This window comes from Bicyclus anynana, chromosome 21, assembly GCF_947172395.1.
Source record: "Bicyclus anynana chromosome 21, ilBicAnyn1.1, whole genome shotgun sequence".
NCBI classification, from domain to species: Eukaryota; Metazoa; Arthropoda; class Insecta; order Lepidoptera; family Nymphalidae; genus Bicyclus; species Bicyclus anynana.
Genome location: NC_069103.1, coordinates 13,458,280 through 13,473,666, shown reverse-complemented (window position 1 = coordinate 13,473,666; position 15,387 = coordinate 13,458,280). Strand labels below are relative to the sequence as shown.

General features: G+C 35.9%; 1 protein-coding gene across 4 annotated transcripts in view; it reads right to left on the bottom strand.

The window, feature by feature from the left end:
- The window catches only part of LOC112054591 (homeobox protein homothorax), a 430,497-nt gene that overhangs the window by 181,150 nt on the left and 233,960 nt on the right, over positions 1–15,387 (bottom strand). For all 4 annotated transcript variants that reach the window (XM_052888253.1, XM_052888254.1, XM_024094433.2 and 1 more), the window contains exon 9: positions 5,262–5,360. In XM_052888253.1, the coding sequence (XP_052744213.1) occupies positions 5,262–5,360 (99 nt within the window). The remainder of the gene's footprint in view (positions 1–5,261; positions 5,361–15,387) is intronic.

The following is a 15,387-nucleotide window of genomic DNA, read 5'->3' as shown; positions in this document are numbered from 1 at the left end:
CTATTACCATTCCAAATTTCAGCCAAATCGCTTCAGTAGTAGCGGCGTTAAAGAGTAACAAACATCCAAACATCCAAACATCCATACCTACAAACTTTCGCGTTTCTAATATTAGTAGGAGGTAGGATGGTGGAACTAGAACGACTACAAGTATGTTTTATATTAAAAGAATATGAAGGCAGAGTTAAAAATTAAACTACAATTTGGAAAAAGTTTTTGACATCTGCAGAGAAGCAAATCAGGACAAATCAGTAAAAATACTTATAGGTAAATATAAATTAATGACACACAAAGTGAAGTTCTCCTTAGGAAAGATTAACTTAATAACTTACAACAAAATTGTACAAAAAATATATTCTTGGAACTAAAATTATGTGTAACTGTTGGAAATAACCATGATTCAGCCTAAGATAGAACTTAGGTACGATTAAATATGAAGAAGTTGAAGTCAATATGTCAGTCTTATAACTCTTGATAACATAATTACAGTGTAGGTACTTAGTATAATGATGCAAATTTTTATTATTTCCCCTATGCAAAATCTAACTTTTCTAGAGATCTTCGTGGATGTTTTCCTAATAAGTTCCTAAGCCTAAGGTTGCCAGGAAGATATCGCTACTAAGCGATAAGGCCGCCTTTTGTATTCTACTTTTTCTTATGTTTCTGTTTTGCTTGTTTTCTTTTATTTTTTGTGGTGTACAAATAAAGAGTATTAAATAGATGTAGAGCAACCAACTGAACGCAAATAACCAAAGATTTATATCAGGTCGATGAATGGTTCTGTAACACACATATTACAAACATAGAAATGTTTTTTTTTTATTATTAGATTAAGAGATTTCTTTTTAAATTGTGTTTTAGGCCACTTTATTTCCACTGGCACCCATTTGTACAACACATCAATTAATAGTCTGATATCTACACTCGCGACGGAATCGTAAAACAATATGTCACTGTAACATTCGAAGATATCGCGGAAATGGTCTCTCATTATTAATAACGCCTTACGCCACTTTTACGGCGGCCATCTTTGATTTTACGAGTGTGAGATCGCGAACGCTTCCTCGAGTATATGACTCTTTATTCCCAACTAGATACTTGTCCTTTTATGAACCTGTTTATTTAATAGTTTATTAAATTTTCCTAGCTTCATTGCCCAATAAAACTGTGTGATATTGATAGTTGACGGATCAAGCAGATCTGATAAATGGATATAATCGCCTACATCCTTGCAAGGCACGCATGCTACCAACGTCTCCTATACGTACCTAATATTTATGCTGACTTGCACTCATACTATTTTAGGTATAATATAATAAAGCTAAATGCGATAGGCCATAAACAAAACTTCGTGGGCGTCCATTAGTTAGCACCTAAGACCTAAATACATTGAAGCTAACTAAGAACTCTACTGCTCAAAAAAAAAAATGTGTTTTTTTCTCAGTAATTTATCTACTAAACTTTACATCTCTTGTGAAAGTTACTTAATATAAGAAACGTTGCCACATTGCCAGAAAAAATCATAATTAGATCATTAAGCAGGACTTTGTAAGGCATTAGAGATGACCATGATGTGCTATCTATTTTAAAGTGTAAGCTAACTGGTATTTTATCAAACCCGGTTGGTATCGTTTCAATCGCTATTCATTACAATGTAGAGGTTTATCGCTCGATGAGACGACGCAAGGAATCAAGGGCTATTATTTAAATTGCTCAACTTTACCTATAGACACTTACGTGTAATAAAAGAGCGCAAGAGCTATGCTCAGGTGGATTTAATCAACGGTATCTGATTTAGTCTTTTTGCATTAGCCTATTTTATCTAGTAGAGCTAAACTCTCTTACGTTTTATCCATTTTATTCTTATCTAAATTTTTCAACAAAGTTACTAAAATATACATTATTTTACTCTTACTTACTTAAGATCTATTTACAATAGGAAATCTCTATAGCAATAAAAGACAAAAGAAAATTTTTGTGTCCACCTCACTATCAACACATCACTGAAAATTTATTGTCTTTCCATTACGATCTTGGTAGCTATCAATGACGTTAATCCTGCTTATAAAAAGGTGGATTTTACTTAAATTGCTCTCTCATTCCTCGCTTGGATAGATAGGCCCAGTTTAATCGCACCGTGGACCTTACGAAGTATGGTCATTCTCATTCGCCAATAATGCGGGTACAATTTTCGCACACATCGACGGAGTGAGGTGGCCATTTTCAATTTTTTATAATCAGGACGAATTTACGCAAGCTTTACACAAATAACATAACTTCCACATGTGACGGCTCAACTATTTGAAATCAGATACATTCAGAAATGTCAATTCATCATGCTAAACTTTGAGTTTAAAAATTCTAAACGCCTTAAAGTGTATATGTATTGAAGTTAGAAAGGTAGGTTAGGTTAGGTGCTGTCGTATAAACCTAAAATTTAGTGTTATTGAAATGTTTTATTAGTAGAAAATACTAAATTAGGTTAATTATTAGGTTATATTTATTTCAGGTCTCTCAAATAAGTAGATATAGATTTCATAAACACCGTCCAAAATGTGGTTGGACTTATCTTGATTTCGATCGAGCAAAGTTACCGCTATGTTTAACGGAAAAAATAATATAAAAAATGTGGTCTTGAATTGTTTTGAGAGCTGGACCAGTCCGTGCGAGATAAAAGGAATGGCATCACCGGACGATCGTTGCGTCGACAACGGAACCTCGGGCATCGGCTTAAAAGCAAGCGAAATGAGTGCCCCAAGACCGCTAACACTGAAATGCATCTTTGCGCTTTCGAGCGGTGAGCTTTGACTCTGTCTTACCGCAGATGTAAGATAACGATGCGTGAACCATTTTAGACTATATGCTATGCGTGAACAAAATCGATTTTTCAATAATCGAACATTGGCGGTTACGTCGTTTTTACTCGGAACGTTCGCTAACGAACACCGATTCCCGCTCTAATTTGCGGACATAGCGAGCGATCGATCTCATTGGATTTTTTGAAAAAGGAACGAAGGCACCTTATGAGCTGAACACAAATTGAGCAATTTCGTTGTATCCCTCTCCCACTTACACTGTGCTCTGTGTCCATCTCTGTCTTCTAATTTAGCGTCTTAAGTGCGAATTCAGAATGAGAATATTAAAAATTAGCTCGTTCATTTCGTGTTTGAATCCCAAGAAATTATGTTGATTTGATAAACGAGGCTCTCTATATGAAAGAAGTAATTTGGAAAATATAAACCCAACTAGAAACTTCGATTAATCACATTGCTGTTAGTTACTGAGGTAGGTAGGTACCTACTTATTTATTAAATGGCTCTTGGTCAATTTAGAATTACATATTTTAGAAAATATTAGGTACTCAGAAGAATAGCTAAATAATATTAAATTTAAAAAAAAAATTAAGTTGAACTGCAGATATTATATCAACAAGAACTTACTCTATATTTAGGCTTAGATATTTTTTTTGAACGTGTAGATTTAGGTGCTTTAGGTGCTTTTATGTTTTTAATTTTTATGAAAAATTAAATGTTAAAAGTAGGTATATAAAATCATCAGTGATGTGCCCAAGTATAATAACTCTTGCATAGCTTGTCTAAACAGACATTCCAGCGCAGCAGGTCACCATGGCAACCGCCGCCGCAGTCCAACCTGTCCCGCCATCCATCTTCACACCACGGAAAAAACAACTCTCCCACTCTAATAACTAAGAATGTTATCGCTTCCACACGCAGATGAAGTTATAACATTTCGTCACAAAACGTTACAATAGACACAAAGCAGTCATAACAATGAAATTGCGACCTTAATGTCTGCGAGTAAAGTGTCATTTCGATCGTGCAAATGACTTAAGAATAGCGACATAAGGAATTGTTTTATCTCTTTCACACGTCGTAAAGAGGAGATCGCGCGCACTCTCTCGCGACGGGCCAATCCTTTCTTGCTGAGGACGGAATCGATTGCCTTGCAGTGTCCCGCTCTACCGCAGTTTTTGTCGGTACCTTCGTACCGATCCACTGTAATCCGTCTTCGGCGGCATTCATTCGAGACGTTAGATAAAAATCGGAATTGTAACGAAGCCCCGAATAAATTGACTCCGCGTCTTCCGATTCCATTTCTGATTTAGTACTTTATTATTTTTTTCTGAAGCTTTAACTTTTAGGAAGAGAAATATTTGGAAACTCGCAGTTTTTGTTTCGGGGGGTCGACACTCATCGTGCGGGATCGAAATGACCGTCTAGCGAACAACGGCCGGTAATTGATTTAGTGTAATGGAAACGGGCAATGGAGCTGATGTATTATAATACGCACGAGACAGATATACGTCAAACGCACGCGCGGAAAGGAGATGGATGGCTCGGTCACGTGCGACGCGGTAACGGTGCAAGTGCATTTCGGTGTTATCGTAATTGTATCTCTACGCGGGTCACATAAAGTTTGATTTGGGTCGACGATACGGGACCGCAGCTTTATTATTATGAATGAGTCAATAGATGGCGTTGCCATATCGATGTCGTATATTATTTGACAAGTGAAAGAATGATGTTTGAATTCCGATGCAGCCGCGTGGTTCTAATTTCTTTCTAAATATCTCCGCAGTGTTTATGATCTCCCGATCACCGGCATAATGGCGGACTTAGCGAGATGGATCGTTCATTACGATCATTTGTTTTTTAATAACTTTTCTATTATCTATCATCTTTTAGTGCGCAGCTGAATGTTTGCTTTCGAATTTATTACTAAGCTCGGCTATCACTGGTTTGAATGTACCAACTTTCTTAATTAGCTGTTTATCTATGGATATAGTCTTGTTGTTGTAGATATATCTACCTACATTTAAAACAATAAATCAACATTGATCTTTTCAGACAATATGTTTTTAAATACAGTTAATTTTCTTTTTACTTCCAACTAGAGTAGGTACCTACGAGTATTAGATTTAAAAATGAGTGGAATAGGTGCATAGACATTTGATAGGAAAAATTAGCTTCAAAACTAAATTTTCTTTCAATCCAGGAAAAATCCGTGTCCTTCCAACGCCAAGGACTCTGGATATAGGTATCCCCAATGTAATCTTAAAGAAAAATACAGTTTATGTCTTTATGAGAAACGAGTACCTACTTAAATGGACTTTCGGACTGTGTGTCCTATAAAAAATCCTTTAAAAATCACTATAACCTTGCGGACTATTTGGAATGCTTCCACGGACCACCAGGAGACCATAGGTTAAGAACAACTTCTAAAAGGAGTAGCATAAATACCTGGGTATTCCCCGGGACTGCCCAGGAACACTGAGGAGTAGACCCGCCGCGCCACGTCGGGAGGGGATGACCATTCCCGCCGCGACCCGCACCATTTGCCTGCAAACAAACAAAAAAACATACATTAATCATTTGCATTATCTATACTAATATCATAATCAGATGAGATTGCAGTCAAAGGCTAACTTGTAAAAAATAGAAATAAAAAATCTAAGGAGGTACCTTATACCTACTTATAGGTAGGGCAATTTTGGTATTTTATTCACCACTAGAATGTCAAGTTATTTGTGAGTTTCTGCTATATTTTATCTCCGTATTAACACCACCAACTTTCCAATTTTGGCCTGTTAATGGGATTTTTTGAAAAAAAAAATAATTACCAAGGTAAGTAGCAATAATTGCCTGACTCAAATGTCGAAGCATGAACCTTACAGATTCACAGACATATCTACACTGATCACTGGAACAACGAGGTCATTAATAGTAAGAACTACTAAATAATAAAATAATTACAGACACATTAATTTTACTTACTCGTTAAGTTAAAAGTTCAATCATTACCTATCATTAAATTATGACAAACATAAGTTAACGTTTCAAAAATGCTTGTAAATTATTGAAATAAATAAATTTTTACTTTAAATTAGTGTCCGCCAATCCGCTACAAAACGTCATAGTGAGTTTAAACTCCAATTTAAGGCTATCTATAATTAGGCAGATGGTAACGAATTTAGTCTATAGATACTCCAAAGTGCCAGTAAAACAGCTAACTAAGCTTCATTAAGCTTAAAAAGCACACAAAATAGGTACGTCATTATAAACCGGCTTGTTTGAGCCGGTTAAACCTAAGTCATAGTGACTTGCAGCTTTTTATTTATAGCTTTCATACAGTTTATATTTAGTATGTAGGTATAAGTTTTTTTTTTATATAGAGAGTTATTTTTTACAATTTTTCGTTACAAGTTAACACTGAACGTTTACACCTGCTGGCATATTTCCTAATAGGTTAGTCTTTTGCAAATTCAACGAAGCAGTGGCGTAGCTAGGTAACCAAGGGCCCTGGTGTAAAGAAAATAATGGGGCCCTACCTACTGTCTAAACTTGTTAGGTTCTAACAAGTAAATATACAAAAATATACTTTAAAAATGCTAAGCTTTTATCATCAGCTATTTTTCGTGCACTGCAGGGCAGGTAATAAAAATATTAAACAATATTGACATAATTTGAGCCTAACCCCTATGTAGCTACGCCATTGCAGCGAAACTATCTTCCTGTATCTGGAAAGCCTTTTTGGGCCTATTATGGTTCTAGAACTGATTCAAAATGCGTTTGTAAAAAAAATGTAGTCTTATATTTATCCTCTAGAAACCTGAATGATCTATCAATTACAAGGCAATATTCTGATTGAGTAAATGCAGTAGGCTCCATAATGGGACCTCAGCCCTTTACTGTGCCTCAGCGGCGTCACCAGGTGGTGGGCAGTGGACCAAGCCAATAGGTAGGTAGGTAGGTACTTAAGCATTAGAGATCTTAAGGTTCCGAATTTGCAATCCTACCGTCTGCGCAAGAATAAACCGTTGAACTTAGATGTATTGAAAAATATTCTGTTTACCCGCAGAACATTGCACAAATAAATTAAAATAATCTAATACAAAAATAACTATTATAATAAAAAACTACAAATGTAAAGCGTTCCGAGTGGCCGGCGACTAACCTAGACAATTTTCATAAAGTTTATGCACACTTAACATTGATAAGATTGAAAGACTTTTAATTGAGTTTTTATTTGGTATGAATTGTTTGGTGTAACAAATAAATGTCTTGTGTAATAAAAGCTAGGTCAAGTGGCGTTTTTTATATTTGTTCTCTTTGGAAGATTTTGAACTCATGCGATGTGACTTGATCTTTATAAACAGGTCAGCTGCATGGTATCGTATACAAAATTCAGCGCATCCACCCTCGGTTCTACAGGGTCACCTATTACAAATTTTGAAAGACTTTGGATGGATGTTATATCTTTAGACAAATTCTTGTGAAAGACTTTAGACTTGTGCGATGTGTGAAGACCTTTTGAACATTTCCTTAACCCTAGACTTGGGTCTTCAGAGAGTTTCCTATGAAAGACTTTGGTCTCGTGCGATGTGTGAGCACCTTTAGACAATTTCCTTAACAAACAGGTCGACTGCGCCCTCGTATAAATAACCCGGCGCTGCCGCCGCCCTCGGCTGATATCCACCGGGTTATTACAATTTTTCGCCTTATGAATACAGTCGCGTGGTGGCCCGTAATACCCTCGCTCCGAGGGAGTCACACCTCAGCAATTTTACTTTAATTCTTATTTAGAGTGCCGCCTTATTTCGGTTACAAGATTTTTAGTATTTGTTTATGGCGTTAACTTGCTCGATGGGGCCGGTGGGGCAATTTTCGGCGGTTTTTTTTCGAACGTAATTCCACATTATGCGGCCCCGTTACGCGGCGAAGACGCAAATTGGCTATCATCGTCTCGTGTAACTGTGAATGGGAAGCGATAATGGTAACAAAGACACTGAGACTCCAATTCAAAAGGAACTGGGGGTACAGAGTTTGAATAGGAAAACCTTACTACCACCATTACCTATTATTATTACTGGCAACATTTAAATGTTTAGTTGTAATTACATTATTGTAATTAAAAATGTTGGTTGCACATACCAAATCCTGTGTATTCATTTTATTAGAGCTTTCAAGCTTGCATTGCATACGTATATGCGATAGTGTTCCGACTATTATATATTCTGTGGTCGGATAGTTGTCAGAGTTCCATCATAATAGTCTTTGTACTATTGCAGTAATTCAGTAAAAAAGAGAAATTATTTTGTGCTAGACTTGGGGAAAGCACTGCCGTACCACCTGATAGTATACATACATACAGTCAGTACTACCTACTAGGAGTCCAGAAAAAAAAAAGTAAAAATAGGTTGGTACTAGGAACCCAGAACCGAGCTGGAAGTCAATAAAATAAAAAATAAGTGTGTGTGAGAGAGAGAGGTCAAGGGCTTTTATTTTCATGAAATCGAAATTCGAATGTTCATTTGGAGTCGCGGGCGTCATCGCTCCGCTATCAATCATGCATGCACCATTGCGCCGCGCGCTTTTGTTCGAATTACGAATTTCGAAAAAGGTATATAGCGAGCGGGAAAATTATGGCGGTTGCGTTCTTTTTCGAATTTGGAATTGTGCATTCGCCTCCCTACGTGATGTACGTAAAATACTGCGTTATTATTGCAAAGCTATTATTCAATTAAATAATTAAAATGAACAACTACTGTTATTTTGATAATATGATAATTTTAATAATGTTCTCTGTTTATTTTTGTGATTTTAACATTTTATACTTGCAAGTTTTTTTATGTCAAAGATTTTTTAATAATTTTAAATTCAAAATATTTGCATTATGAGCGAATCTTAAATGGTAAATATAAACGTAACGAAATAGAGAAATAAATATTTTCAGAACATTGTTACAAGAACGACACTTTCATAGTTCTTGAAAAAGTACACCAAAAAAGGGAGTTTCTGCTACAAATCGACAACACGGCCATCCCTAACGATAAAAAACCATCCTATTACATTTCCTGCTAATGTCCTCGGAGCACATGCGACATTTTTTCAAACCGATTTCGAATCGAGACGAAAAAAAACCCTTACATTAAGCTGTTCCCGCCTATCTAATGGATTCGTCCAAGTCTCGCAGGACCGTGGCGTCATTACGCGAAAAACATCCAGAGAGAGAGAATGGAGAGAAAAAAAAACACAAAAAAACACCTCCTGGGAGCGCGAAGGTGTTGCCACCCTATTTTCTTACCCCAAAAGTAAGGGGAGGCAATATCATACACCATTAGCAATTTTCTCACTTTTTTAACGGTGTCACACCATACAATACCACCTAGCTATACCTATAGGTGTCTAGGTGTATTATTATTGCACGGTTTGTAATATAATAGGGCCGAGACATACCCATTATCGTGGTAACAATCGACTGAATAGGCAAGTATTATATCTATTTGTTTGTTATATATATTGTAACAGTACCTAAACCTTACCCAAAAACACTTATGCCCAGAAAAACTAACAATTCGTTATGGTAGCTATTTAAAAAAAAAATATATTTAAAATAACTTAAACAACGATTCATATCAATGGCATTTTCACAAATTTAAGTGTAGTAATTAATCAATATAAAAATATATCTGAAAACTTCTTTTATTGTTGTCAATATTTAAAATTACAACAATTCGGCCTTATCACCTTATTGAATAAGTTTTTACATTGTAAAATTGAGCATCTCTATGAACAACAAAAAACCCAAGTATGATATCGGTAACTATTTAATTAATTAAAAAAAAAACTATGAATATCTAAACTTTTGTGCCCCACAACTAAAAACGGTGTACCTACGAATAAATTAACACCAATTCCCTGTATCTGTAAATCTTTAATTACTGGCAACAATTTGTTTAATAATCAAAAGTGTCAGAATATTTTCAAACATGGCGGCGCAACCAATAATTAACACGATACCAACTGAAGAACACAATAGCTCCACAGAACGGTGATTACACATTCATAATTCTTTTTCGTGTTTCCCGAATTAAAACAATTGTTGCTCCCAAAACTGTTTCTTGATCAGAATCGTCGGATCGTTGTATAATAACAGTGGATAAGGAATTATAGTGCAAGAGCTCGCTCTGTTTGCCCTCATAGAGTATATAACTTTACTGTTGAGTCATGCTGACGTGCAGCTGGTTTGGTAGTACTACTTCGGGAAGTCCGTTTGGTTTTTGATGTAGTGGATAAGACGATATACAGCGCGTTTGTGTGTATAAACTGAAGATTACTTGCCGCGTGGCGCTGTGGGTAGTGACACTGATTTCTGCATCTAAGACTGTGGGTTCAATAACCACAATTGGTAAATATTTGTGAGATGAACATGTGTGTTTTCCAGTATATGGGTGTATTTATACTTTACATAAGTACTGGTATTTATACTGGTATGCCATTTATAAATATATATTATAAAATTTGCTACTATAACACAAGCTATACGCTTACTTTGAGTCTAACTTTTTATTTATATTATTTAAATACTTGTCTGTACACCTTACTACAAAGAAACCAAAAATACACGTGTGACTACTTTAACTGTTTTATACACTACTAAATGTTATAGGCAGCGCCGGACCGAGGTAAATTTTAGAATGGAGCGAGATCCAATTATGGCGCCTTTCGCGCACGTAAATTCATCACATAAATTTCTTTTCGATCTTGTCTTTACCATTTCGGCGCCCCCTAGGATTTGGCGCCTGGAGCGACCGCTCCGTTCGCCGTATGGACGGTCCGGCCCTGGTTATAGGTAATGTCCCTCCAAATGTGTAAACAGTATAACAATGATTCGAGTTTTATCAAAGAATTTGTTCATACTTTCGCCTTATTCGGTATATTTATAAAATAGATTTTTAATTTTAAAATAGTTACGCAAATTTTGTAATTTGAACCAACAAACTTCCATTAATTATTAATTGAGCATCGGTTAATGTCATCGCTGTCCAATAATTCTGACTCGTGTCCACGTAAACATTTAAATTTAAATAACTATCTAAACCTGAACATACTATAAATAAAAAACAAGTATGCAAAATTAAAGACGTGACCACTTGTCAAAGTGTTACGTCAGAATGGATCAAACACTACGCACAAATCGTTCGCACACTCTTAGAGCACAAGGAATTAGTTCTCCCGGAGTATAATTTGTAGGAACCAACAATTATTTTTACAGAATAATCACTATTAATTATTGTTTTATCGTTTCGCCTCGTTTCTTTGTTTCGTTAATTCCCGTTCAGTTCGGACGCTCCGGGTGTTGTTTTTGTCCGATTGTGGTTTGCGCATCAGTCAGGGGCTCAGACGAGGTTTGTGGTTTCGTTTTTCGTGAACCTTTTTATAAATATGTAGATTGGTGGATGCTTTTATTATTGTTGTTTTCTTCCTTTTTAATTGCTGTTTTTAAGCATTCTGCTTTTTTTTATTAATGGATAGCTTAGCTTGTTTGGAGATAATAATCAAGCAAGAATGCTATAAACATTTTACTTAAATGATTCACTAAAATATTTGAAGTTTTAATTACTCGTCTATATTACAAAACAAAGTCGGGATAGTTATAAAATTTGACTAGTTTTTATTTTGAAATAGGCTGCTGTAGTTGAAATTTTAGTCATTTTAATTTGGAAACGCTCAAATAATAATAAAAAACTTATATATGTATTTTTTTTTGGGAAAAAATTATGAAATTCCGAAGATGCAAAATAAATAATACCAGGGCGGCAGCACCTGCCGGGATATACCTGATGCACCCGGAATAATATAAAGACCGCGATGTCTCTCTTCTCACGATAAATCACTCTTTTCTCCCGAGACGCCCCGTGTTTTATGTGACCCTCTTACTTCGGCTGTCGGATCTCTACTTCTTTTTTTTACCTACCTTTTTATTATATTTTACAATGATAAACTTTTAGAAAAGTCTTTTTTTATTTAACTTTATAATTTATTAGATTTAAAATAGAATATTATATCAGGTATGTCCTTTTTCCTCGTCTAATAAAACAATATTTTTCCTTTACAACTCAAATCTAAGTTAAGCAATTTCAAGTAAGTACCTATCGATGCCTTTATTTGATGTAATTTACACAAAGTTTACCGTTTAAGACAGAAATACAGTAGATGAAATAATAATATATTCAAAATATTAGCTAGATTCAATCAACTATACAAGGACACTCTACCTAACACTTATGCTTTCGAAACTAACATGTTATGTTTGTTACGCTTTAACTCAAAACGACTAAACCGATTTTAAATATTCTTTCACCATGAGAAAGCTACATTTTCACAGAGTAACATAAACTATATTTTATCCCCTTATTCCCACAATAACGGGAATTACACGGTTAAAACCACGGGCTTTCTGCTAGGTTTTAGTAACAAGCTTTACTAGTTCAATTCTGCATGCGATTTTGAATACTACAACGCTCGGAATTGCTCGCTACTATATGTTTATAACTCAGACCAATTATAGAAGGACCTGTATCGCACTCATAGGCATGAACAAAATTGTCTGCCATTTTCTGAGGAAAACGAGCTTAGATTTGGTATATATTTTATACTAAACTAGAAGTTTTTGCCTGTTTACACCATTCAACTACACAGAAAGGTATTTTTACGGAGCTCTTTAACCGACGAACACGATTACAACTATTTAACATCGATACTATAGAGACAGTTTTTATAATCGGATTAGATCGTTGATCATATACTTTGACAGAAAAGTAACGTCAAGCGAGGCAGGTCCTTCACAATAATTGGTCTGAGGTTTATAAAATAAAGCATCTCCATTCGTCCACAGAACCCCGAAAGGCAGTAAGTATCACATAGGTAGGAGTACATACGGCAGCCAATATCCTCAGGTCTATAAAGCAATTTCCTTAATGGCGCGCCCATAGCTCTCGACTCGCTTCGATCCCTTATCGACCCCGGACCCGGCGTGTGGGACTTGCTCCGGGAAATTAAATTTATGTAAAAATTCCTGCCCAAAGGTATTGAGCGTGGAACTCATCACTATTGGTCGTTTTCGGGGCCGAAGATGCAAGAATATTGACTGATTTTTAGAAGTATTTTGTTGAAGTCCGGTTTTAGGGGTACAAAAAAGGTTATGAATTTTCGCATATTTTATGACAACTTCGTCTGACGGAGCTCATCTAAGAAGATACACTAGTTAGATACCTATGCTTATTTATGTCGCCCTTAGAACTGTTGAAAATTTTGAAAACGAAAAGAGCTGATGAATATTTTCACTTGATAAAACCTAACCAGTTAAGATAGTAGTGGGGCCTATTATTTTATTTGCACCAGGGCCCCTGTTTACCTAGCTACACCGCTGGTTATCATCATTATTATCAGCCGATGGACGTCCACTGTTGGACACAGGCCTCTTGTATAGACTTTCAAACACTAATGATTAGATTCATCAGCATTCAACCCAGTTGTCGTCGGTCCAACTAACTACGGGGGGGGGGGGACCCAACACTGTATGTGTGTGTCCAACACGGTATGGGTCATTCCAGCAAGGTCCCCAACGTCTATCGGCTATTACCTACTATATCTACTACTAAGTAAGTACGGAATTACAGTTACCGAGTAGATACTAACTATAAATTATTGTAAAATCCACAACCGCCATAGCCTAGCCTCGTCATGCGTGTCTGTAATATCTATTACAGTCCACAGAGCAGTAATAGCGGCTAGTCCACCCAGCCGACCGTGAAAACAGTGAGTAATAAAAAAAATGCATTTTTAAAACCGTCCGCCAAGCAAGTCGTCTAATTGCGCCCGCCCAAACACAGGGCGGTAAGACCGCCCATCGGCACCTTAGACCGCCGCCAATAAGACACATTATCGCCCAACTGGACACGTCTTATACACTCTTATCGAAAACGGGCACAATTCAACAGACACAAAATCGTCATAAGAAAGCTGTTAAATGTCAAAGGAAAATGGATCGTGTTGTACAAAAGATAGAGTGCGAATTGGCTTGGCTTGCGACAGGGTCGATGCCTTGCCCGGGGGGATGTCCTAGGTACATCATCTGTAGGTACAGAACAGTCTACGGAGTCAGTCCAGATCGATATTCTACCTATAGCGGTTAGGTCGTGTTTGTTTTTGGACGTCAAAATCGGTTAGTTACAAAGTTACGACCCTCCTTGTTTGTGGCCGAAAATATCTTGCAACGAAGCCAGCTGGACTATTCGAGCTGTGTTCTGGACTACACAACCGCTGCTTTATTTATTGGCAGACAAAACTACGATTGTAACTACTGCAAAAAATGTTTACCACCTCTGCATTATCTGTATTTTTTTAATAAAAGGTTTAAAAACTCCAATTTGTTATTATCAACCAGGTTTTGTAAACCTTTTTTGATAAGTCTTAACTTGCGTTTATGTTGTAAATTGTTACAGATATTTTCGAAAAACATTCTTCTTTGCCATCTTTTCTATGTTTTTCAGGTTTCAAAAAAATATTATAATTAAAAAAATTAGAATGTGTATTGTGAAAGTACATGAAAAAGTCACAAGTAACCACTAGTTAAGAATAAACAAGCATAATACATCAGATAAAGTTGTAGTCCTGTTGTAAATATACCAACTCTCCACCCCTCTATCTAATTAACGTCAAAGATTAATGGTATATGTCACAGAAACGAAACAGTGACGCACTTTACTGCGTAGGTCAATAGCCTGTCAGCTTGTGAGCCAAATTGTACAAAAAAATCTTTTTTTTATAGTCATACGTGTTTTTTTTGATGACTAAAAGAAATATATTAATTAACAATACCGAACGCTTAATGTTAATCTAAGTATGTTGTAAAAAATACATAAAAGCATGAATGATATAGGAGAAATATTCTATATTGTCGATACATCTGTCTGTCTGTCTGTCTGTCTGATAAATGTGTAAAATGTATGTATGTTGAATTAATAACATTAAGTGTTTATTATTTACTCGTTATTAATCGTTGAAGGTTCATTAATAAACAGACTTCATGTATTCAACCCTATTTATATACCTAAGTATATTCGTATATAATTAAGTTGGAATGCCTGCGATTTTTTCAATAAAATTTGATCATTTTCAAGAAATCTTTAAGTGGAAGAAATGTACTTTGAAGAAATGTTGATAAATAGCTGACCGATGAATTTGTTTGAAAAACATTCGGCCGAATTTTACTTTTTTTTATGTAAGTAGGTACATCCCATATCAATAATCCAACATGCTTCAAGTTTTTCTACGAAAACTTAAAACTGACTAAAAAATTAAAATCCTTTTTGGGAGACTTTTGGAGATTTGAAGAACATAAATACATGCACACTTTTGCAAAACACAACCCTTCAACACTTGGTTAAAAACACAAGAACTCGCGGCAAACAACAACATCTAAATAAAAAAAAAACATATCGACCGGCGCGGTTCGTTGGCCTCAACAAAAATGGTGTCACAGCACCAGCAGGCTATCCATTACGGGGTGACAGCGGCGCAG